Below are 27,411 nucleotides of genomic sequence, written 5' to 3'. Positions count from 1 at the left end.
TAAGCAACACTGCTCAGTGGAATGGTGTATCACTCTTGAATCAGAGAACCACACTTACAGTTTTATTTACATACTATATATATATATATATATATATATATATATATATATATATATAATTTGGCCAAGGGTGCCAAAGGTCACACTCAACTGTATGGTACCCACTTGTGACTAAAAGATACAAGAAAGATGCAGAATATTGGTCCTCAATAAACAACCATCTAGATTATTTGGCACAATGAGGCAGGGTTTGGTGTCATTCAGAGTAAAACCCAACTGCTAAATTTCCCCCACACTCAGTCCAGCAGCCTTATCTTCCACCAGTGCGCTCATAAACACTTTGCGAAAGGAATTTAGTGTTAGCTGCTGGCTCACTTTGTATAAATGTCTCAGGAGTACTTACTCTCATATGGTTAAGAATTTATCACTTACACTGAGTGTGTGTCTCGGAATGCAAATCACCGCCCACAGCTTTTCTGTCTCGCTGAAACTTTACAAACGTAAGAAAATTCTCTGCTGCCTGACGTTCTCTCTTAGGGATGCATATGAAATTACCATCAGGCTGGAAGTACAGATGCCGACTGAGCTGATACAGCAGCATCACTGCTACTTCATCTATTGGTAATGATGTTGGATGTGTTGTGGGAAAACAAGCCTGCAATTAGTTTGAAAACCGTCTCCAGGAGAATACAGCGTATTGATGCTCATGGAAGCCAATTACAACTATTAGTAATCACTATTTGTAATTTGTACAAAGTCAAACTGTTTTGTGTTACCCTGATGATGTTTTGTATTGATTCTGCTTTACATTTCTGCACGGCCAGCTTAATAAAGACTGCATTTGTCTTAATTAGTACTTGGAGGCAATCAACACTGTTTGGAAACACAAAATCATGCCTAACTGCAGGTGTTCAAGAAATTCAAATTAAAACTGTTGTGGTAATTTATATTTTTAGTTCTTATTTACAGTCTAATGGCAAAAGGTTGGGGTGCCCCTGGTCAAATGAAGCTGACATTTTAAGTAGTGAAGTAAAAAGGAAATAAACTAGATGTGGAATATTCTCCAGTACAGTTTATGGCACAACTATTTATTTAGCTAATTTAACATAACAAAATAATAAAACATAACCTATTTAATGTGATGGTAGTTTTGCATGCAGAAAATTTCATGTTTTACTTTTGTACCATTTGTCATGGTATGTGGAGCTTGGAGGTGGAGGGGGGCGTAAATGCAGGTAATTTACTTAACACAAAGCCAAACAAAACAAAACAGGATCCAAAGAAACTGGAGAACAAAACAAACACTGTGAAACTAATAAAAAGAACAAACAGCCCAAGCTAACACACCATGAACGGACATGGGACATGTACAAGACCGGACAAAGAAACACTGGAACAAAAACAAACAAACAACACCTGAAACTAACAAGAGTGTGGGGCTACAAAGAAGGCACAGGTAGGAACACTAATGACAAGGCGGGGTTATAGGGCGGAGACGGAGAAAAAATAAACAGAGCCCTGTAATGTGCACATGGCAAAGGAAAACAGAGACACAGACAAGGTAGGAAGAACACAACACAAAGACACCTGTTACACCATGTTAAATTAAGCAAATTAACAGCAAATACACATTATAATGTATTTCCAAGTAACTTGGAAATCATGAGTTTAAATCTTAAAGATGCTAAGGCATTAGCCTCATAGAACCCCCATTCATCATCAGAGAGACTAGCTGCAGACTGTTGTTTTTTGTGGCGTGTAGTGGAGGATGATTTTAAAAATGTCCAGGACTAGCCATATGTTTGATCAGATCATTTGTTGTTCTATATTTAATATAAAAAAATGTTTTAAAAATTATTATTATGTTGTCAACATTAATTATTATAATTATGATTAATCTGCAAACTTTAGCATGTTAACCTTTTTTATTAACACAAATTATTCATCTTACCAAGTTTGGCCCTAACTTCCTCCTGTAGGTCACTCTCTTTACAGAGCCTAGTGACATATTAGTGGATTAATTTAGAGATGTAAACAAAGCGTCTCTCCTATTGAGCTCAGAGGGTAGATTATACTTTATTTATATAACTAACTTATAACATTCTCTCAACCCTCCCTTATCAACACACATAGCTGCTCCTCTCTTAGCTTTTAGCTTTATCCAGCCCAATGATCGAGACTAAAGTTCTCAACACTGCTCTGAGATGTTGTATGCTCCTCTAGTTTATTTTTATTTCGACTGCTGTTGTGATTTCTTTCCTTTGTTTTGTTTTTAGCTTGTGTTCTGAGTCTGTTCCCATTCATTTTGTCTTTTAATTCAGGTAATTTAATATTTTTCTATTGAAAGAAGCATTTCACTGTACTTTAACTAGACAGTCCATTTTCATGGAGTTGTTGGAAAAGAAAAAAAGAAAAAAAAAACTCCATGTCTCCTAAAAACAGTTGCTAAACATAATTTTCTTACACACTATATGGACAGAAGTATTGAGACACCTGCTCATTCATTACAAAAAATATCCTGCTTTTGTTGGAGTAACTGTGTCTACTATCTAGAGAAGACTTTCTGCTAGATTTTAGAGCATTGCTGTGAGGATTTGATTGCATTCAGCTATTGGCGCGCCAATGAGGTCAAGATGATGGATGCTCACCACTCCACCTCATCCCAAGCTCCCCAACTCATCCGAAAAGTACTAGATGGAGCTCCATCCATCATTTCAGAGAACACAGTTTCACTGCTCCACAGCTCTATGCTGGGAGGCTTTATACCCCTCTAGCCCACTCCTGGCATTAGGCATGGTGCCAATACAGTAATGTTCATCTGCTCCTATTCTATTGGCAGACTTTCTCTACAGGGACTAGGCAATTTGTATATGTGTGCCTGTGTACATCTGTGTCAGCACTGAGTGTGACCTAAATTAGCTGGAATGCATTGATTGGAAGGGATGTCCACAAACATTTGGACATACAGTTCATGTATCAAGGTTCATGAAAATTTCAGGACTCCTGTTTCCCTGTAAAGGAGAACAGTGTATAACTTTGCTTCAGACGTCAGTCTCCTCCCATCACTCGCTGTCATGTCCATGCTACAGCTCAAACTTTCCTCCACAGCAACTTTCTAAACTCCATCATGAGAAACTGTCCCAGTTCTGTCAGGTTACACTCCTTACCTCGATCATGGCAAATGTGTGCCTGTGTGTGTGGGGGGGGAGGGAAGGGGTTTGTTTGTATTTGGACCTGTCTGCGTGTTTGTGCATGTATACATATGCCTATGCTCATGTATGCATGTAAGCAGAAGTGTTTGCTAGCATCTGTGGATGTCTGAGTATGGGTGTTTGGGTGTGTGTGTGTATGTGAGTAAGTGTATGTAAAATATTTCCCCCTTCCACTTTTCTCTCCCTGAGTCGCAGGTCCAGGTGGAGTTCTACTCGGAGCAGAGTTAATAAAATGGGTCAGGTTACAGGGCTGAGCACTATTTTTATCAAAAGCAATTTCCTGCATCCCCCTACAGGTAGTACAGCACAGCACAGGACAGAGGCCTGCAAAGCACACACCAATGACACAGAACTTTCCTCTGCTTCATACCAGTCCATTACACACCTGTCTTCGGAGAGAAAGAGCACACACTCACCAAGCACTTTACCAGAGACACTACACAAATACTGGGTAGGCCTTCTGTCTGCTCTCAAAACAACCTTGAATCTTCTTGCCATGGTTTCCATAAGATGTTAATGAGTGATTCTCCAGGAGTTTCAGTAGCACTTTCATGCTCTGAATCTCCTGTCCTACCACATACCAAAGGGGTTCTACTGGATTTTAGAGCCAGTGATAACTAGGAAGGCCACTGTAAAGAGACTTGAGAGCTTGAGAGACTTTTGCTTTGTCACATGATGCATTATCAGGCTGGAAGTAGGCATTAGGAGGTCACTGACCCGGGATCATGAAGGAATGCACATGTTCAGCAACAGTATTCAAATAGTCTGAGCGATGACTGATTGGTATTAACAGACCTGACGTGTGGCAAAAAAAAAAGTCCACCTGCCTGGACTGTTGACAGCATTTGGCAGATGCTCTTATCCTTAGCTATTTACAGTAGAAGAACCACGCTACAGAAGCAGGTGAATGTAGCATTAGGAGTCTTGCTCTAGAGCTCTTATTGGTTTGCTTGCTGTGTGAATCAAGATTTATATGGAGTAAACAAGTTTAGCACATAGAGGGTGGTAGTGTTATCCTACTACTCCATATCAATCAATTTACATACTAAAATATAACAATTCATTACATAAGTGCTGAAGTCATTAAATTGGTGCACTGTATTGGTGGAATATCCAGTCATTTTTGTGTTTTTTGTTCTGGGTTTCAGTAAACCAAATGGACAGATCCCTTCAAACACATTAAAACATTGCTAAACATTTTCTTACACACTATATGGACAACATTATATGGACAATACTTATATGGATACGTATTGTTCATTTGTTGTTTCTTCTGAAGTCAAGGTTATTAAAAAATATTAATAATAATAACTCTTTTGTTGAAGTAATCATCTCTACTGTCCAGTTTTAGATTTTGGAGCATTGCTGTGATGATCTGATTGCATTCCCAACCAATCCATAAAGTATTGGATGGAGCACAGGAGGTGTCAAGTAATTTTTCAGCCGACATGATAACATGCTTCTTCTGAAGTGACTTTTTGCACCATTACAATACTTATACGCAACTACTGATGATATTTTCTGCTCCATGCAACACATTAATGCTCAGTAGTTCACATAGATGCTCCTTTAATAAATTTGAGATTACTAAAATGTATTAATTTTTAATGCATATATGCAGCTTAAACAGGTAGCCTAGTGCATCCCAACATTTTTTTCTATTGGTGAAACTTCTCTTCAGGGACTAGACAAGCTGTGTATGCACACTGGTCAGCAATCATTCATTAGAAGGGGTGTCCACAAATATTTGGACATGTAGTGTATATGTGTATCTGTACAATTTGTTTTGACTGACAGTGTACAATACATTCATTAGATATAGAGAGAAGCAAAACACATGGTAAATGGCAGTGACAGAGAAATTGTGTGTGTGGTTGTGTGCTTGTGCATGTCAGGATGTCAAAAGGGTGTGTGTGTGTGTGGTCTCTGTGGAGGACGCAGTGACAGCATGTCTGAGTTTGTCCACCACAAAGAAACATGAATAATTGATGGGCATGAAGTTAGATACCATCGAGAGAGAAAGCAAAAGAGAGAGAGAGAGGCCATGTAAGTGTGTGTGTGTGGACATATATACACACACACAAGTGCAAATAAATACACACTCATGCACCAAACCCTCTGAAGAGAGGCATAGTAATGTTTGCCATTCAAATATTGACAGAATCCCGACGCATCACTGAAACGAAAGGCGTTTCACCCTCTGATGAATTGCAATTGTCATATCTGACACGATGCACAGTGCTGTACTGCCCTAATGATCTATTATAATAATGATGTTTTACTGATAATAAATATTTCCTGTTCTAAAATCTGATTGTTTGAGCCACGTTCAAAGCTGGTAACAGGATGCACTACATACCAAATGTACGTGGACACTCGGACATCACATCCATGTGTTCATATGCAGTTGGTCTCCTCTTCACTGCAGTAACAGCGTCTGTTCTTCATAAGGCTTTACACTACATTCTGAAGCAGAAAGCCAGCAGGGACTGGCTTCCAATTATGCACTGTATGGACAAAAGTATTGGGACACCAGCTCAGCTTTTCTTCCAAAATCATGGGTATTAAAAAAAACAGAGAGCTAGATTATTCTGCTTTTAACTGCCTTACTGTCCAGGGAAGGCTTTCTTCTGAGATTTTGGAGCATTGCTGGGAGGACTTTTTTGCATTCATGCGAGTGTTGGTAAGGTCAGGATGTTGGATGATCACTACCCCACCTTATCCTTAACTCACAAAGCATTCCTAAAGTACTGGATGGAGCACCATCCATCATTCCAGAGAATACAGTTCCCCTGCTCCACAGCTCAATGCTGGGGGCTTTATACCCCTCTAGCCCACCCTTGACATTAGGCATGTTTATTTTTTCCAGAGAGCCCTATTCTATCTATTCCATACATCTCTACAGGAACTGAACAAGATGTGTGTGTGTGCATTAGCACAAATGTGTGTGCGATGGGTGCAACTTCATGGTCTTTTCGGGCTTTTTTTTAGTGCACCCTATTCTACTGCCAGCATTTGTCTATGGAGATTTCTTGGACTTGATTTGATCTACTTGTTAGCAATGGGTGTTGCTGAAATAGCTGAACCAACTAATTACAATAGGTAATTATACTTTTGGCAGTATAGTATTGTAGTATACACAAACATGAAGTGTGAGTCAACAGAAGTCTGTATTAACACTATTGAATCGAACATCCTGCCAGCAACTCATTTACAGAATGCATGTCCACATTAGCCATAATGAAATGGATCAGCATACTGAATAACACACAAGGCTTCCTTTATTGTTGGATGCATTGTATTGTGTGCAAGCTCATGCAGAGTGTGGTTGGAATCAATAAGAGTTTTTTATTAATCTGTTTATTCATTGGAAGGCTAAAATGTGACAGATATGTACAACATATTACTATTTATGTTAATTTAATCAAAATATCAAATAAATACCACTTAAAAGTGTATTATTAATGAAGAACTACAGAACTGTGCTATTCATGAATCATTAGGTCAACACATTTATACATATGCTAGTTTAAAGTATATCCCCAAAGAATTGTAACATTTGCAGATATTTCACCAACATTTTGTGACTCATGTTATAGCACCCATTCACTGGTGGCACAGTTTTGCAGAGAACACACAACCTGTCTGCCATATATTTGAGAAAAAAAAAGGGAATGAAAGTACAGAAACTCCAGTAAAAACTTTAGGAATTGTACTATGGTTAAGTCTAGCATTACGGTTAGGCTGCACGATTTTTGTTTGTCTGGGTTGTGTCGGTACTTTATGCATATTTTTTGAGGGTATGAAGATCTATATTTAGTACATATTGTACAAATCCTGAAATGGTCTTTAAGTCACATACATTCCTCTTAAGACCAGGGCCTTCTACGGCTAACAAGGAACCACAGCCTTCTACATCTAACAAGGAACCACAGCCTTCTACAGTTAACAAGGAACCACAGCCTTCTACAGTTAACAAGGAACCACAGCCTTCTACAGCTAACAAGGAACCAGAGCCTTCTACAGTTAACAAGGAACCACAGCCTTCTACAGTTAACAAGGAACCACAGCCTTCTAGAGTTAACAAGGAATCACAGCCTTCTACAGTTAACAAGGAACCACAGCCTTCTACAGTTAACAAGGAACCACAGCCTTCTACAGCTAACAAGGAACCACAGCCTTCTACAGTTAACAAGGAACCACAGCCTTCTACAGCTAACAAGGAACCACAGACCTTTACAGCTAACAAGGGACCACAGACCTTTACAGCTAACAAGGAACCACAGCCTTCTACAGTTAACAAGGAACCACAGCCTTCTACAGCTAACAAGGAACCACAGACCTTTACAGCTAACAAGGGACCACAGACCTTTACAGCTAACAAGGAACCACAGCCTTTTACAGCTAACAAGGAACCACAGCCTTCTACATCTAACAAGGAACCACAGCCTTCTACAGCTAACAAGGAACCACGGCCTTCTACAGCTAACAAGGAACCACAGCCTTCTACAGCTAACAAGGAACCACAGACATTTACAGCTAACAAGGGACCACAGACTTTTACAGCTAACAAGGAACCACAGACCTTTACAGCTAACAAGGAACCACAGCCTTCTACAGTTAACAAGGGACCACAGACTTTTACAGCTAACAAGGAACCACAGCCTTCTACAGTTAACAAGGAACCACAACATTTACGGCATTTAGCAGACGCTCTTATCCAGAGCGACTTACAAAGTGCTTTGCTATTTACCCAAGAAAAACCTTCGCTAGTTAGAATAGACTAATACAAAAGATACCTCCAAGCTTAGACATTACTAAACACAATACAATAAGGCGAGCATAGAACTATTCGTCCAAGTACTCTCTGAAGAGGTGGGTCTTCAGTCTGCGTTTGAAGACAGCGAGCGACTCGGCCGTTCGGACATCCAGGGGCAGCTCGTTCCACCACTTTGGTGCCAGGACAGAAACAAGCCTGGACGCTTGTCTTCCGCGGATGGTGAAACACACAGCACAAACAAATAAACAACCTTCTACAGTTAACAAGGGACCACAGACTTTTACAGCTAACAAGGAACCACAGCCTTCTACAGCTAACAAGGAACCACAGACCTTTACAGCTAACAAGGAACCACAGCCTTCTACAGCTAACAAGGAACCACAGCCTTCTACAGTTAAAAGGGAACCACAGCCTTCTACGGCTAACAATGATCATTGACAATCTCCCTTATAAAATAATTGCAGGAGCTTTCAGAGCCTTATTTATTTTTAATACTCCTTCACAAAGTCTAACTATATACTGTATATTATACTGTACACTGTTTACTGTATATTACTTTGCCATATAGTATATAGCTGTTCTCTCTCTATCACGCGCACACACACACAGTAAAAGAGGAGCTGTAAAGAGGTTACTTTCACATGCACACTCTGGGTAGAAAAAGCCAACCTAGTTTCTCACTATGGGAAAGGACCACATCAGAGAGGAGAAAAAAAGAACAGGGAGGGGAAAAAGAGAGAAAATCCCCACAAAGAAAGAGACTGTCCTCCTTTCACCATCTGTGAAGAAAGCCTCACCCTGTTCTACCTGCACTCCAATGGCCTCACTTTCATCCATCCTCTTTTCTCTTCCATCATGCTAAAGGGATAAACACTCGTGTTGGCAGTAACACACACAGCACAAACAAATAAACAAAGAAAAGGGAGACAAAGAAGAGCAGAGGTTTGTGAGCTTGTGTGCAGCTCCAGCCTGGAATAGCACTGAGGAACTAAGACAAGAACATACAGCCTCAGCATCTCACACTTCACTCAGGAAGAGGGAAAACGTTCAGTCACTAAGATGTGTCAGCAGAATACCATCAAACATACCAACTTTAGCAATGCAGCAGCAGTACCTGAACCATACACACACACACACAAACACACAAACACACACACACACGTCTAAGTTTTGTTGATAAGATACTAACTTCCTAACTAATAATAAGAAATACTAACATGGAGCTCCTTTAGACCTTCAGCTGGTTATCAGTGTTAAACTGATCTGCATTGACATGGGATATATTTAAACATTAAATCATTTAAAAATAATATTATTATTAATAATAATAATAATAATAATATTATTATTATTATTATTAGTAGTAGTAGTGTGCACAGATAGTCTTCCAGCATCCCTGCATGCACGCACAGACACGCACACACACACACACATACACACACACACACACACACACGCACACACACACACACGCACACACACAAACACAGGGTGTGGATGAAACAGCACTGGCAGAGTGATAGATGTGCTAAAGGAGTCCTCTGCAGACTCTCTGTAGATCCTTTATAAGGACAGGGACCAAAGTAGTGTACCATTCTCTAATACAAGGTGAAACAGATTAGAGTAAAGATGGTGTGCTCAAGTGTGTGTGCCAGGTGTCCATACTTTACATGTGTCCCATCTTTGCCTCGACTGCTACAGAAGTGCACGCTGGCAGTATTTCTGCTTTGAAGTGTGTGAGGATCTGCTTCAAAAGGCAGAAGACTCGCTCGTGTGAAGGCGAGAGAGGGAACAGGATGTTTTTCTGCACTCACATCTTTCCTGTCTGCTCTTTACTCTCTCTCTTATTCAGCACCTCTACAGGAGGACCTGTGTCAAGCTCACGTGGAATACCACAGGAAGAGAAGAGCCACAGTGAAGGCTTTTCCTACTCCAGCCGTTACTACATTAATTATAATTGTGCAGATGTGTTGACATGGTTTTGTGCACAGTGTGACTTTCTGCAAACTATAAAAATAAACAAAACTTCTCGGGGTAGGCGAGCCGGAGGCAGAGCTTCCACACAGAAGAGCACTGTGCCAAATCTTGACTCCCCCACAGAATCCGGCTTCCCTTTGTGTGCACAATATATTGACGAGTCTGCGAGACCTTAATGAAGACTTGGATGCAGTTTGAGTGGGTAAAGGAAAAGGTGTGGGAATGTATTTACGAAAAAGATCTGGGTGACTACTGCTGTTTGGGTAGGTGGAAAAAGTTTGAATCTATTTTATTGGCGTTTTTTCTTTTGAATTGTCTGTAAAATGTGTAAGGTGGGTAAAGAATGGCAGGGAAATTTGCACTAAGAAATTGCACAAAGATTTGAGTGCATAATACACAAGCAAACACTTACATTCAACATAAAGCTCAGTAAGAATAAATGGGTAAATGTTTTGGACCGTGGTAGGAAAATTTAATCCATTTGTGCATGATTAATTTTGAGAATGTTTGAAGTATATATGTAAAAACGCTTCTGAGTCAATCCTTTTAAGGAATCTTTAATAGAAATTCTTAAAACACAGTCACTCAAAAATTTACTTTGTATTTTCATTTTTGCCATTTTTCACTTGATCACAATCATTTGATATGATTTGAAAGTGGTGTTCTAAGTAGCTCGTCAGACTAAGGAGCTGACATTATGTCTCTAGATTGCAGGTTCAAATGCCAGGTCATGATTACATTAGCAGCCAGAGCCTGAGAGAGCACAATTGACTTTGCTCTCTCTGGGTGAGTACATGGCACTCTCCCCCCTCATCATTCCTATTGGGATGCTGTTGTCTGATTTATCAGAGCTGGTATCCAGCGCTTTCCTCCGAACGCATTGGCTGCAGCGGTAGTTTGTAAAGACGTTGACTTTTTATTATCAGAGAAACATGCTTTTGTTTCTTTTTTTGCATGAAATCATTGATATGTACTACTGCAATTTTATAAGGCATAATTTACAAAATGTTAAAAAATCTAAGTTAATCATTAATGTCATGTTATGGTTTAGATTGGCCTGCATTATTATGGGGGAAATAAAATACATGTGCTATTATGTGAATGCCTTAAACGTTCACAAGACACAACTAGACATGTATAGGCTTAATTGCACACTTTGGCCTTCAGCAATATAAGTATTGCAAAGGACAAGGCTAAGACGATTAACAAACAATATATTGTGCAGTCTGAGTAGAGAGCAGTGTTTACCAACTCCCCAAGGCCCACCTGTACAGCACAGTTTTGTGTTTTTCCAGCTCTAACACACCTGACTCAGCACACGATGGACTTAATCATTAGCTAATGATGTGACTCAGGTGCAGGGAAAAGATAAAGCTGTGGAATGCCTGTGGGCCTCCAGGACTGCAGGTAGGAATCTCTGCACAGCAATATGGTGCACTGGCATGAATGCACTCAGACTATTTACAAAGCTATCTAGTGACTGAGTTCAAGGTTGCAAATGGGACCAGTGCTAAGGTCAACTTGAAAATGTTGTATTTGGCATTCTTAGAAAGACTTATTATTCAGTGTGTAATTGGTCACATTCCTGATTTGGGAGCTTTAGCATTGTATGTAACACAAAAAGGATTCCAAATACTAATTTTACAGTAATTGTTCTGGAAAGGCACTTATTTTATACTTCGTAAGAGTGTAAGGCTATGCTAACATCTGTTTCCGTACCTGTATAGTGCTCAAAACATTCAGATTTGAGTTTTTGTTTAACGATTAATGGGTCCTTTGAGTGGCATTTCATTATGCATATATCATTTTCCAGTAAGAATGGATATGGAAAGTAGCCAACATACATATTTAACGGGTTTTTTTGTATATATATTTAAATGTATTACTTGGCAACTACAGCAGTGCATGGTCTGATTGGAATATAGGGAGTTGCAGTATATTTGCTAGTATGTCCCAATTGAAATGCGCTCTATGCATTCTATAAAAGGGGTGTCCACAAACATTATGACAAATAATGTATAGTAATAAAAGCAGCTACCTCAGCGCCTGGGGAGGAATTAGAGTTAGATACCTTGCTCTAAGACGAGAGAGCGGGAGAGCGGGAAGAGAAAGAGAAATCACTGCTTCTTTACCACCCGAATTTCCTGCCAGTTGATTGGACGGACTTTGACCTATTACCATTAGGCATCAGGTTCCCCGGGTCATGCTACTGAAGCGAACCACTGACAATCTTTGGCTGCATCTTCACTGATGAACATCATTTACTAGATTTTGACTGACTTGTCCACCTTGTGGATCCATGGGCTAGTAAGAGGGATGTGGCGACATCACCATGACTATCCTATGTGACCTTTGAAGTGCTACATCTGCTGCGTTAGGAGTCAGCATTGAAATACAGTAAGTAGAAACTACTATTATGACGTTTGTGGCACAAAGAAGCATTATGTTTCTTACATACCGAAGTGTAGAGATAGCCCTCACTGTTCATGGCGATATAGAGACCCGTCTTCGTGCTCTGGATGGCCACTATCCTCAGGCCCACAGGAATCAAGTTGAACAGCACTGAGAGAGAGAGAGAGAGAGAGAGAGAGAGAGAGAGAGAGAGAGAGAGATTATAGTCATTGCCATCTACATTGGGAGATCACTCAAATTTCTAATAATTATCCTGTCAGTCCTTTATTTCTTTATAGCTTTGGGAAAATGAGACTCTCCTGGCCATATAAGGTCACCACTCACATCATCCACGCGTCAGCGTGAGCAGAAACAAAGCTCCTGATCCTGTAAGACACACATTACACACAAACGCTGCGATTTTCTTACATTCCAGCTTTGTAGGACGGTAATTCTTCCAGCCGTGGCCTATAGGATTTCACGTCTCTCAGAGGTGGAGACTTAATTTAGTGTGTGACTGAATTCGCTGTGACATTTTTGGCGTGTGTGTGTATTCATAAGCCTGTTTCAGTGACACTGCGAGTGTTGCGCCCCTTTTTTTTTTTCAAGAATGTTGACTGGAGCTGTAAGGCATGAGAAAAGTCCTGACTGACATGTTGACTTGAGTGGTAGTGCCAGATTGCCCTCAGCATCGCATCTCCATGGGAGCGATGCAGTGCTCTGGAGACTTTTCACAGCAATCCTCTGACGACTTTAGACCTTAAGTGAACTCCCATATCCTGTGGCAGGAAATCAGGAAACACCATCAAAATATAACGGACAGCTCTGTCTGTGTTCTTTAATTGCAAATCTCCTCACAGCGCTACACCTTGCCATAAAAAGGGCTGGAAAAAAGTAATCTCTCTTCTTTCACCTCATTTTCAAGACATTGCATTCAGCACACAGCAACTACCACATTCATTGAAGTCCTCTGAAAAATGATGTGTGGGGGGAGGTGGTACTCGACCAAAGCAATTCTGCACGTTAATATAAGGTGTAAAAAATATGATCAGCTAAATAAGGAGGCGGATGAGTGTTTATGTGAGTGTGAAAGATCAAAAGAAATTGGGGCCTGCATTGCACAATGGATGGACATATAATGGCTGTATGAATGGGTGGATGGATAAACTGATGGACGATGGATGCATGAACAACAGATAGTGAGATAAATAGATGGATGGGTGTAAAGGCAGATGAATGGATGAATAATGGATGGGTGGATGACAGATGGATGATAGATGGATGGGTGGATAGATGAATGATGGATGGATGAATGGCATATGGACAGATATGTGTGGATAATGGAGGGATAATGGTAGATTGATACCTGTAGAGATATACAATTGAGGTGGATGAATGGATGAACAATGAATGGATTGATGACAGATGGATGATAGTTGGTAGGATGGATGGATTGATAGATGAATGTTGTATGACTGGATGATATATAGCCTGGAGATACATAGAGCTATGTTAGCATTTGATTTGTAAAACACTCAACCACTTACATCCACACACTCTCACACACTGTGAGGCAGAAAAGCGCGGCTAATATCTAATGAATGATTTGTAAAACACACACCCTGCTCTTGTACCTGTGGGAAATGTGAAATGTCAAAATCAGCATGAGTACGCAGAGTGATTGATAAACAGCAGAAAAAAATGTCTCCTTCTAAGATCACTGCAGAGGGGTCAATAGCAGCCACTGAGTCACCTCACACACACATACACATTAAGGTGTGTGTCAGCACTGTCGCATCAGAGCAGCATCGTCATCAGTGTGTCAATGAGAAGCTCATTCATCTAACTATCAATAAACACACTGCTGTCATAAGGGACACCAGTGAAGCTGCACTGACTCATATGGTTTAAAGTGTTGGTCAGAGGTTGTGTGTAAGGGTGTGTGTAGGTTTTCATACATAAACATTTCCTGAAATTCCTGTGGGAAAACAAGATATCAGGAACAGCAAAATAGGACTGTCCTTGAATAATAAAAGCATTTATTTTGCTTATTGATGTGTATTCTTATTACATACAGATACTTAAATATTATCACTGTCACACCATTTTTTTATTTTTTTTCTCACTTCTTTTTGACATAATTTGAATCTCCTTCTCCTGTAAAATTACCAGTTTGAAGATATGAGTTTTTTGCATGACAACAGCAATATCTGCCTACTCTAGAGAGTAAATGGGTCATAGATTGTCTTCCTGGCAGCCTTTGCTTAGAATCCACCTCTGGGAGCATTCTTTGTGCTCAGCTTGCTGGGATACGGCAGAGGGGCCATGGAAGGTCACAGCACCAGTCTCAGCCAGCCTGACATTTCTCTCCCTCTGTCTCTGCCTTTCTCTGTCTCCATCATTTCAGTTTTATTTCTCCCACAGATCACCAGATCTCTGCACTCTCTGAAACTGACATCAGCTCTCCTCTGTGTGAAATGCTGAGCTGAGACGTCTTGCTGTCTCTTAGCTTCAGCATTATCCTCTCAGTCTGAAGTAAACATTAGATCAGTACGCAAATGAGGCTGTCAGTCTACAGAGGATTAGTTGGGATTAGTGAACTTAATGGGTCTCTTTGAGGAAGGAAAAGTTAAAAGACACTCTTTGACTTGGTCTTTAGGGTGGTTATGGCTCACTTTGGCCTGTCTAGGTAGGTTCTCTTTGTTTTTTTGAAGAGGGTTTTCCTTTTTGTGCTGTTATGTTATGTCTCTTATAATTCATCAATGAATTTATAAACCCATCCATCCATCCATCCATCTATAAATTAATTTGTTGATTTCAATTATCATCTATCCATCCATTTATAAATCCACCCATCCATCTATCCTTCCATTTATAAATCAAATTATAAATCAACCACCCATACATTTATGAATTGATTTGTCTATAAATCTATCCATCCATTTATAAATGTTTTCATCCATCCACCCATCTATCTAAAAATCAATTCATCCATCCATTTAAATATCAATCCATCCACTCATACATTCATTTATAAATCCATCCATCCAATCGACCATCTATCTAAAACCCAATTTATCCATCCATCCACCCATTTCTAAATCCATTCATATATCCTTCAATTTATAAAGCCATACATCCATTTCTAAATCCATCCATCCATCTGTCCATCCATTCACCCATCTATCTAAAACCCAATTCATCCATCCATCCATTTCTAAATCCATTTATCCATTTCTAAATCCATCCAACCATCCATCCGTCCATCCATTCGTCCATCCATCTAAAAACCAATTCATCCATTCATTAATTTCTAAATCCGTTTGTCCATCCATTTATAAATCCATCCATCCATTTATAAATCCATCCATCCATTTATACATTCCTCCATCTATCCTTCAATTTATAATTCCATCCACCTATAAAATCCATCCATTAATGAATCCATCTAGCTGCTCACCCATCCACTCATTCATCCAACACACACACACACACACACACACACACACACACACAATGAAGTCTTCTTATAATTCTTCACAAAACTTTTTGAGAGATCAGTCCGTTTTGAGGTCTATTCCCCTCTCTCTGGCACAAATTGTACTCTCCCTCCGCTCTCTCTGTCTCCCCCTTATTTACCAAGAACTCCCTCAAATGCAAACTTGCACATCCAGACTCACATACTGTTCCCTGCTCTTCTCTCTCCTCTGCCTTTTCATTATTGTATTACATAAGCAGCAGCCGGCTCATCCAGAGGGTGGAGACTGGCAGGGTGAGAGCCAGTCCCCTGCCTGACAGGACACAGTCTGTGATTGAACACCCATCAATACCATGCCAGCTGTTCCTCTGGCATGCCCCGGCACCCTTACACCCGCCACGGGCCAATCCGGGACCTGTCTGGGAGTGCATTGTCACACTGACTACACTTGCAGAGAAACTTGCTACACTTGCTGTTTCCTGGAGGGGCTTATTTCACAGGGTTTTAGTAACCAAACACTGGAGAACACTGGATCATTACTGGATCCTTAATTAGTCATGCTGAAGACGAAGGAGCATTTTAGTATGCTTCTCCACTCTCTATCCTTTCTTCAATCCTAAATGTTAAATAATGCACTCGGCTACTTGCACATCTTCACACGCTTCTCAATTAGCCGAGAAGAGTGCAACATTACTCAGCACACAGAGATTCACACTCATCACAAAGACACACAGAAAGCAAAACGCAGATACAAACCTAATTAGGAATTACAGTGATAGATTCTATAAATATCAGATTTGCACAAATGTAAACCAATCAGAAAGAAATATTCTTAGTCTGAAGTTTGCTTTTGTCAGTTTTGCACTCAACTTTAAAAGTACTGAAGCCAGGGCCGCTTGTAAGAGGGAACAAGAGGAAAGCGTTCAAAAGCCCAGCCACTAGGAGGGGCCAGAGAGACTAAGTGTTATGTTCAGAAAGTAAAACAGTGGTAACTGCTCCTATTCCTGAAGGAAATGCACAGTGGTTGCACAGCTAAAGGGGTTCCCACTGCTAGGCACTTGCTGGGCAGTTGCTACATGGTTGCTATTGTAATCTAGGTGATTTGTATGGTGTTGCTAAATGGTTGCTAGGTGGTTACTATAGTGTTACTATTTGTTGCTATTCATATGACACGCCAAACTTAAGTTCTCCGCTGTTTACTGAGATCCTAGTTTGTGTAGGCTAGAATCCAGAAACTGCGAACTAATAGCAAATACAAAACTCGGTACGGAGACCTAGATACACAGTACTCAACATACTACACTTTGCCTTAATACAGACAAGATAAGTGCTAAGTTAGGTACCATGAAAGATGAGGGTCTTCAGTTGGCTGTTGGGGACAGCAAGTGACTGAATGCGGCAGAAGAGTCACATGGCTGAAATTAGGAACTCTGAAGACAAGTCATGCAACCATATTCTGGATCAGTTGCCAGGCCTTGATGGTAAGAATAAGAAGAATTCTTTGAGGTTGAAAATGATAACTGGTCACAACTACATCTAAGCTTTGTGCTTCTGCAGATAGAGTAACCAGTGAATTCATGTTGGCCTAAAGATGTACAGCAGCTTCCTGGGGTTCCGTTTTAGTTAATGGGCTGCCATCCATGCCACCCATGCCATCTATGCTATGGTATCTCAGATGGTTGCCCTGGTGCTGCTACGTGGTTGCTAGGTGGTTGCTATGGTGTTGTTAAGTGGTTGCTATGGTATCCCAGGTGGTTGCTATGATGTTTCTACATGCTTAAAATATCGGTGCTTCAGTGTTGCAGGATGATAACTATGTTATCCCAGATTGTTGCTATGGTGATTCAGGTGGTTAATCAGGTGTTGCCAAGTGGTTGCTGTGGTACCCTATATGGTTGGTCAGTTGTGACATGGTACAAACACACTAGAAAGGGTTTTAAGGGTGCACAAACTTTATACCCCATTGTTTCCCATGGGGAGAAATTGCACACAATCAGACCGAATAATCTGGAGATGTCGATATCTCTGGGGAAACTGGGGGACAAGTTACCCGGTGTAAAACGTCCAGATAATTAAGAAGAAAACTGTCAAATAAACAGTAACTAACATGGTAGAGCTAAAATAAGCCAAATGTTTTTTCCCAGTCCACAGTCTTCAAAGTCCACAGTCCACAGTCTTCAAAGAGAAAAGGGCAGATCCAAGAACCATAAAGAGACAGACGTCTACGAAGATTGTACTTTTTAATGACTTTCTAAAAAATCCTTAGTGGGACAAAAAACACTGAGACAAAAGGTGCCTTTCTTACTATTATACAGTACAATAAAGGCCAGAGAAACTACAGAGTCTCTGGAGCAGAGAGGGTTAAAAGGGCTTGCTCATGGGCCCAAACAGTGGCCAAACAATGGCAGCTTAGCAGACCCAAACCACAACCCTATGATCAATTACCCAGCACAGTTTGGTGACCACTGCAGCTTGCATTCTGTCCCACCTTTTGTGGGCTTATGCAACGTGAACGTTCAGTTGTTCAGCCCAGTTAGGATCTGCAAAGCTGCATTTACAAATTCATGGCAAACAAGGGAAAAAATATATACAGAGTTTCCTGCTCATTTGGGAACTTTTTTCAGGTAAAGGTTAGCATTCCTGTTGTTGGAGAGTGTACCACCACTCAGGGCGAGGTCGCAGTCAACAGCTATACCAGGTGCAAAATCGGAAGGTTGCGAAGGTCATGGGCTAGGGTGGGGCCGGGAGAGCTGTAGGGGTCAATAAGACAGGACGGCTGTAGTAAAATGAGCCCTTAACTGGCCGGGATGAGCCAACCGCAGCGTGTAATCACTCTGGACAGAGGCCAGGCCACAGCCAGCCAGCTTCGGCCTCTCAGCTTAATTGTGGCAGGGAGGTAAAAAAAGAGAAAGTGTTCTCATCTCTACAGGGTGTCCTTAAGACAACTTCAACGGTCAACAGTACTTTGGGAAGAGTTTGTTGAACTAGCGTGTGTGTATGTGGCTGCATATGGCCTTGGGCTTGGCAGGGCTTCATAGCTTGATTCTCTATTTAGATTGGATGGGCAGCCGGGGGCATACAGGGACAGAGACAGGAGAGGGGGAGGGAAAGAAATAAAGAGATGACATATCCTTCCTGACAGGTGGATTGAAGAGCTGGCTGTGACTCCTTACTGGTGGACGTCTGGTGTGCGAGAGAAAGACGGAGAGAGAGAACTGAAAAGAAAGAGAGAAAAGAAAGGAATGGACAAAAGTAGACAGAAGGAGTTTAAGGCAGGAAATGAGAAAGAGGGCAAGAGTAGCAACAGTAGGTAAAGGGTTTATATGTCCAAATGTTTATGGACAAGCCTTTTATTGAATGCATTTAGCTACTTCAAGTTACACCCATTGCTGACAGAATTGTGCAAATGCACACGCACAGCTTGTCTAGTCCTCTGACGGTTTTTGTACCTCCAAGAAGTCTGCATACCTTCAGGAACAGAGAGATGCCTCTCCACTTTTAGTCATGTCTTCCATTCAGCTCATGGAAATAAAGAGCTTTCATACAGCTCTGAACAACACAGGTTCACCAGCTGCAGAGTAACCTCTGTAGGCCTCCCATGGAGCGAGGCTGCCCCTCGCTTACCCAGCCTCAGAAACACATAGGTTACAAGTATCTCTGGGAAAGGGACTGGGGTCAAACCAGCAGCCAGAGCACAAGCACAAATGCCTTAAGGTTTTGGACAGAGAGAGAGAGAGAGAGAGAGAGAGAGAGAGACCTGGAGGGAAAGAAAAAGATTTAGCAAAAGAAAGACAGTAGTGACAGAAATATTATTTCTATTCATTACTTCTTTACTTGTTTGATTATTTATTCATTTACTTATTTATTTAGCCCATATTTTTTATTTTAAGCTACTAGTATGACATTTTCTCATCATTATCTTTATTATTATTATTATTTTTGTTTTTATTATTAATACATCAAATTATTTCTAATAGTCCTCAATGTCATGAATGTTTGTTCTTGTTCTGTATCTATATCTAGTTATTACAGTGAACAAGAGAAAGACAGAGAGATGAAGAGAGAGAGAGAGAGAGAGAGAGAGAGAGCGAGAGAGAGAGAGAGGGAGAGATGTCTATTAACTCTGAAATAGTAACTTTAATGTCTGTTAATAACAAGATTTTAATAATTAATTAATGAATTAGTTTTCACAGTGTAATGAGTTTCACAGTTCTGGTGTGACTGTTTTTTGTGGCAGTTAATGGTTATGAGTAATGGGAGGACACTGGTGCCTTTAGAAGGAAACCTGCGTGTGGTCTGATGCTGGTCATAAAACTAGGATAATCGTCATTACAGCCAATGAACTGTGGAACTGTAGACCATAGAACACGTAAGCCTTGATCCACAGACCATCTGAAATGCAGTTTCCAGATGCGAGTCAGACTGTGTGTGTTAATTATTTAGCCCTTCCCACTGCTGATTCAGCGCTTTTTTGGAGCTCGTTAGCATACTCCGCAGTGTAGCGCATAATGAGCAGGCTGATCCCCCCCCCCCCCGCCACACACACTGCTGAAGAGAGGGCACACACCTCTAACACCTCCCACAGAGAGAAAGAGACTGCTTCATATGAGATGAACAGCAAAGTGTGTGTTTGTGTGTGTGTGTGTGTGTGTGCATGTGTGTGTGTGTGTGTGCATGCACACTTGTTTTCACAACAGTCCTTCCTAAGTTCAAATAGAAGGCAGACCTCTAACACTGCAGACATGCTTTGACAGCCATAACATTAAAACTACCTGCCTAACATTGTGTAGGTTTCCCCTAGTGCCGCGAAAACAGCTCTGAACCGTAGAGGCATGGACTCCTGTGGTATCTGGTACCAAACCATTAGCAGCAAATATTTTATGTCCTGTCAGTTGTAAGATGAGGCATCCATGGATCACATCAATGACCCTTGGGTGTCCATGAACCTGTTGCTGGTCATTTCTTTGAGCACTTTTAGAAGGTGCTGACCATTTATACTGGGGAAACCCCACAATACATGCCTGATGTATTGGAGATACTCTGACCCAGTCGTCTAGACATCACAATTTAACACTTGCCCATATGTCCTGCTTTTAACACATCACCTTCAAGAACTGACTGTTCACTTGCTGCCTAACATATCCCACCCCTTTACATATGCCACTGGAGCCGGATAATTGGGTGATCAGGGAATATGTCATTCTAATCCATTAATGAGTTGAATGTTAGGTTGTCTTCGACATTAATGTTTATTTGTTGTCCGAAAACAGAAATGGGAGCAAAGCACGACTCAAAGCACGTAAAATCCAAGGGCAAGTCCCAGGTGACAATAACAGCTTCTGAGACAGTGATGTTTAGTACACAGAGCTTTGGGCTCTTATCTCTATAATGGGTTTATCTCACAGACACCTGACAGGCTTGCTGTTAGTGATGGGCCTGAAGGTGAGCGGCGGGGCATTGCTACCATTCTAGCCTGGAACAAGATCTGTGACAATAACTTTTTGTTGCCACACTGGAAAAAAAAATGACGCACCAACTAAATCACTTGAAACTGTTGTAACTCATGGCCCTCATTAAATCCTGTTGAATTGGCTTTAAAAGGGAAGCAGTTGTTGTAAGAATATATACTCACTGGCCATTTTATTTAAAAATCTTACCTTGTAGGTCTGCAAAATTCTGACTGTCCTGGCTCCTTTTGGTACTGTTGTTATGTCTGTCAAACTTTCAACTTAGGCTACCTGGTAGCATCTATTGCACTTGTGCTGACAGATTATACAGCTCATTAGCACAACGAAGCTACTCAGTGTACATCTGAAAGTGTTTTTTACAGTTTTTACAGATGTTCAGTGCAGGCATGGGTGTTTGAGGAAAGCTACAACATTAATGCATGCCATTCTGTCTAATGAGAAGGGATTTAAGCTAATGCAAAAGCTAACACAGTAGCTAGTTTGAGAAACCGAGGAGATGATAAGAATGATAAGATGATAAGAACTCTTAGGAACTACCATCAAGACTTTAGCATCAAATCCATTAAGTCCTGTAACTTGTGAGGTGGGTCCTCTTTGGATCGCTTCAAGGAGCCTTAGTTGCCCATGACCCCGGTTCTTCTTTCTTGGTAGGTACTGACCAATGCTTACTAGAAACACCCCACAACACCTGCCTGACCCAGTGGTCTAGCCAACACTTGCTGCCTAATATATCCCACCCCTAGGCAGATGCCACTATAGATTAAGATAATCAATGTTTCAATCAATCTATTATCAATTAATTAATGGTAATAATTATCTTATATTACCTACAGAATTTACCAAATTTGTGTAAGGCTTAGCAATAGTTGATTATTAAATAAAGCACAAATAACAAATACAGCACAAAAAATTTAGCTAGAACTTCGGCTTATGACATATGGGCTTTCTCTGCACACATCACACAAGTCTAAGTTGCTAGGTTGTCTAAAGCATGCCGCTGTTTTGCCAAGTCAACTCTGAAGTCATTAAATTTGTGCTCGGGGTTGGACTCGAGGCCACATCTCTGCAGGAAAACACTCCAAAATACCTCCCTCCATTAAACACACCATATGACTGCTCTTCAGGGAGCACTCATTCAGAAGCTTACCTGTGTGGCCAGAGCTTTCTCTCTGAGGCTGTCTGCTCCCATTTTGACAGTTTCTACAAAAGAGGTGCTCTCGAGCTGAAACCATGGCTGAATTTGTTTCATCGGGTAACACAATAGCAACATTGGTTCTTAAAACACTGTTGGTGTTAAAAGCGTCTGAAATATTGTTTTCATTTCTAATCAGAAAAAGCATTAAAGGACAGAAATACCTCTCGGCTTTGAGAGTCTTTCCCCATGTGGGACAAATGACAAAACAAGACAAGACAAGACAAGACAACCATATTCACCATTTGTGTGGGACACAGATGGATTTTTTATCCTCCATCCGTGCAGTGAACACACACAGTGACAGTGAGCACACATGCTCAGAGCAAAAGGCAGACATCGCTGTGGCACCCAGGGAGCAGAGAGGGTTAAGGGCCTTGCTCAAGGGCTTAACAGTGGCAGTTTGTCGAGCCCATGTATCGAACCCACAACCCTGTCATCAATAGCTCTAACCGCTGAGCCACCACTGCCCTTAGGCTGTAATGATGATTACTGAAAAAGCAGGTTCCCATCAGGTACATCACTGTGGAGGAATTTCAGCTCCTACTCTACTTTGCAGAATTGGTTTAGCACTGTTCTGAGTTTCCTCCTTTGGGGATAATGGCTCTCATTGTGGTTTGCTGGATTCCCAGAGCCTAAGCAATGGTTACATAACCCTTTCTAGACTGGTAGATTCCAGTGACGTTGTTTGACATATGTATTTGAGTCTCTTTTGAATATGGCATCATTTCTTGCTTTTTTTTAGCCTGATTCATGTTGCCAGAAAGGTTTTATTTAGTCACATTTAGACTCAACAGGTCTAGCAGTGATCACACCTGGATGAGGCTAGTAAAACTGAACCCAATTGTCAATTGATTTAGGTAAACTGGTTGGTTTTCCATGGGTGATATAGACCCTGTTTACATGTTTCAGAGAGACGGATGCACTTACTCTGCTACATAATGTGGCACAAATGTGTCTCAGACCCATCTCCTGAAGTGCTTTGAGTGATCAGATTTGTATCTGGTTTAAATGTGTCTTTTAAGTGCTTTCACACTTGTACTTTTATCCAGATATAATCCTGAAAGACATAAGACAGATAAAGTGGCATCCTTTCTGGTGCTAAATAGAACCAACAAACGGTTCTATGAAGAGCTATCTACATAAGGCTTTGCTTGTATCGGAAGAACCATTCATGCAAAGAACCGCTGAAGCAAAGTTGATGGTTCTATATAGGCTATATACAGTGAGTCAGGATGCTCCACTTCCATCATCTGTTTCTTTCCTGGTGCAGAATTGTGTGTAAGTGTGAGCTCAGCTGAGGTTGATGGGAGCTGTCTCTTGCCGTGCACATTGCGTTTATGGAGACTTACAAAAGGAGCTGTTTTCGTCCTTTGTGCCGTCCATGGTGCCATCTGGTAACATCTGGAGGTAGAATCCATGCCGGCAGTACAGGCGTGTAACAATGCCTTTTAGCTGAGGCTCTGGAGGGGGAGAGAGAAAGCAAAATAGCTATCAGCAAATACTAGAGTAAGACAGTCATTCATGGGTTACTTTGTTGTGTATACTAGTGACCTGTGATTCCATTAAGGTCAATTGTGTGCATCCTGGGTGAAATCCCAGAGACAAGTTCGTATTCATAGTCAACATATAAGTGGGCGGGGCTATATGGTTCTTGAAGCTTTTCTTGGGGCAAGAGACAATCAATGATGCAGCAAGCATGGATCAAAACGCTTAATGCTTTGCTATAGCATCACTATCAAGCCAATCAGGCTGACCTTAGTCGCCTGAGTAGAACCACTACTACCTACTGACCAAGATTCATGTCTACTACCACATGCTACCCCTAGGAATGGTGACTGTGCGAATAGATAACATGCTCAAATTAGCCATAACATTAAGTAAAAACATTGATTATCTTAATTTACAGTGGCTTCTGTCAAAGGTGATATGGTGATAAAGGTGATGTTTTGAAAGCAGAAAAAATGAGCCACTTTTGACAAGGACAACTGTGGTGTCTAGACGACCGGGTCAGAACATCTCCATAACATCAGGCAGGTCTTGTGGGGTTTATCCTGATATGCAGTGGTCAGGACCTACCAAAAGTGGTCCAAAAAAGGAGAACCGGTGAACCGCTGAGAGTGTCAGGGGCACCTAAGGACCCTAGATGTCCCACCTCACAACTTTCTGCTGCCAACATCTTTGTGCCAAATACCACAGGATGCCTTCAGACGTCTTAAAAGGTCTTGTGGAGTCCATGCCTCGATGGGTCAGATCCTTTTTGGTCGGTACCTACTCAGTATTAGGCAGGTGGTACTAATGTTATGACGGATTGGTGTATGTGCCTGAACGCCCTGGCTCCGCTTTAAAGTTTGTAAGGAGACAAAAGACATCAACATGAACGTTCCTGTAAATTCAATTCCTCATTCCTCGCCTTAGAAACGAGTCAGACTTTAGACCTGTCAAATAAACAAGAGTGCCACATTTACAAAAGCCAGCAGTGAGGAGAAAAGCTGTTTAGGGAGAATGTCGGAGAGTTTGTTTTCCAGCTTGAAAGCATGAGTTTGTCTTGCTTTGCTCTTGGCAATGTCAGTGGCTAGCAGCTCACAACTGCTGAAAAGTGGTCGCCGCCCGGCTGAACGGCAGACTTAATCATTAACTCTAGGCCTTCAGAGACGCAGAAATAGAGAAAGAAAGAGAGCGACAGAGTAAGAGAGAGATGGATCCAAAAACTACTAGAAACGAAACTACATTAAAGCATTAATGGGATGGATCAAATATGCATGAGCTCTGGGGCTGCTTCCAGGTGTCTGCTACTACAGGTCTGCCTTTGTGTGGCCAATAAAGGGCAAGAGAGAGAAGAAAAGATGAAGAACATGATATAGAGCTGCAAAGACAGAAGAAAGGCTCCTCCCCCCCTGCAGGAGCTACTCTGAGGATGCTTGATGGTTTCGGAAGCAGTGGCATGTTCCAATGGGCTCCTGAATGTGAACCTGACTCTGTGAAGAGGATTATGTAATGCAGCTCCACTTTACTTTGCTGTGATGCAACGTCAAATTGAAGGAGAAAATCTTAATCTTTTAGCAAGCACATTCTCTTAGGTAAGCTTGGTCTGTCTCACCAGATTACATCCTGTAGTATGTGAGTCCACATCGTCCATGCTTGTAGCATCAGTGTGAAATCAATGTGGAAAGCAGAATTTCTGTTGAATGCAAATGGGTGTGTGAAACTAGAAATAAATAAATAATAAAATAATACACTGCATTGAAAGTTCTAAATCAACACCGACATTGTAAAACATATTTTTTTCTTTATTGGATTATTATTATTATGGTAACACTTTACTTGGATGGTCCATTATAGTAGATGCTCACCTGACATTCAACTAACATTCAACTAAATGTCTCTTAAATGCAATGAACTCTTTAATGAATGCAATCCTGCAATTAAACACTAAATACTACTTTATGTCCCTTCAAGTTAAGAGATGATCTTCACTACTGATTACAATTACTAGTTACTGGTTACCCCAATTGCTATCTTCCCTCACACAGCTGTTTGAGCACATTCACACATTTATAGTGAAGGCTACAGGAACAGCTTTGTGTGCTTCTCTACCAAAGTGATGGGGGCCTGAAGCTGACAAGCATACTCTGTCAAAATATCAGTGTTTATGTCTCTGAGAGTTTATCCAGGCTGTCTCCGTCACTTGCTCTCTTCCTTTTTCTTCTTGCATCTTCCTGCCCTGACCAGTCTGCCTTTATCCTTGATTCTATGATCTCTTCTTCTCCCATGCTCATCTGGTCTCTTTAGCTAGGAACCCTTCTCATCGTTTGAGGTGTCCATCTTTCTGTTGCACTCATTCTTCTTCAGTAAACATTACCTCTGCAACCTTTTCCATCCTGTCGCATGGATTCTCCTGTACACGTATATAAAAGTTATAAGTTATGTAAGCGGGCTGATGCTTTTGCTTGGTCCAGCAACTCATTCACGTTATTGTTTCTCTGATGGAGCACATTTTTCTCTTGTTCACAAACTGAATACATATAAACTGCAAGCCACAGCTCTTTTAAAACTGGAGCAGACTGCATTCATGCACAGAACTGGTCTTTGAGACGACATCTCCTCTCTTTTCTGCAGCACTAGACAATGCAAACATACACAAAAATCTTACATTTTACATGGAGATTCATTTTGTGGTTGAACTATTATAGTTAGGCCCTCAGTTCAGGCCACAAATGTCCAAAGTAGATTAAAAAGGCAGTAAGGACAGGATGTTGAATGATCACCACGTCACCTCATCCCCAACTCAACAACTCGTCCCAAAAGCACCATCATTGAAGGTGTCCTGTGTAATCTGGCACAAAAAGGTTAGCAGGAGCTTCTGTACGTCCTGAAATTTGGAAGGTGGGGCCTCCACGGATCACCTCAATAAGTCTTAGGTGCCCATGACATTGTCACCAGTTCACCGGTTGTCCTCTCTTAAACCACTTTTGGTAAGTACTGACCACTGCATACCAGAAAAAACCCACAAGACCTGTCTGATGTTATGGAGATGTTCACAATTTGGCCTGTTGTTAAAGGGGCTCAGATGCTTATGCTTGGCCAATATGTACATCACCTTCAAGAACTGACTGCTTACTTGCTCACTTGCTGCACATTTCTCTCCAGCTGAAGATGGTGTTAAGGCCACAATGTTTTGTATATGTTGGGTGTATGTCTACGTCTATTGATGTTAAAGACGCTGCTGAGCCAAGACCCAAGCTTTCAACAGAACATGGACATCATTCACTCAGGAGGGTATCACTAGGCTACCTTTCACTTCTCTCAAAATTAGGCTTTCTCCCTCTCTCATCCTCTCTCTTTCACCTCCCTTTCCCTCCTCCAAACCCCAGGAGACTGAGTTATGCGAGTTTGCATCGCTCGGAATAACG

At 41.2% G+C, this 27,411-nt stretch overlaps 1 protein-coding gene across 1 annotated transcript in view; it reads right to left on the bottom strand.

Moving 5' to 3' along the window:
• Positions 1-27,411, bottom strand: part of fgf11a (fibroblast growth factor 11a) — an 80,857-nt gene that overhangs the window by 15,810 nt on the left and 37,636 nt on the right. The window contains exons 2-3 of the mRNA XM_072688781.1: positions 23,851-23,961; positions 12,428-12,531 (exon numbers count right to left, since the gene is read on the bottom strand). Coding sequence (XP_072544882.1) covers positions 12,428-12,531; positions 23,851-23,961 — 215 coding nt within the window. The remainder of the gene's footprint in view (positions 1-12,427; positions 12,532-23,850; positions 23,962-27,411) is intronic.

The sequence above is a fragment of the Salminus brasiliensis genome, chromosome 9, assembly GCF_030463535.1.
Source record: "Salminus brasiliensis chromosome 9, fSalBra1.hap2, whole genome shotgun sequence".
Taxonomy (NCBI): domain Eukaryota; kingdom Metazoa; phylum Chordata; class Actinopteri; order Characiformes; family Bryconidae; genus Salminus; species Salminus brasiliensis.
The sequence above is the reverse complement of the archived record's forward strand: the minus strand, read 5'-3'. Positions and strand labels throughout refer to the sequence as shown.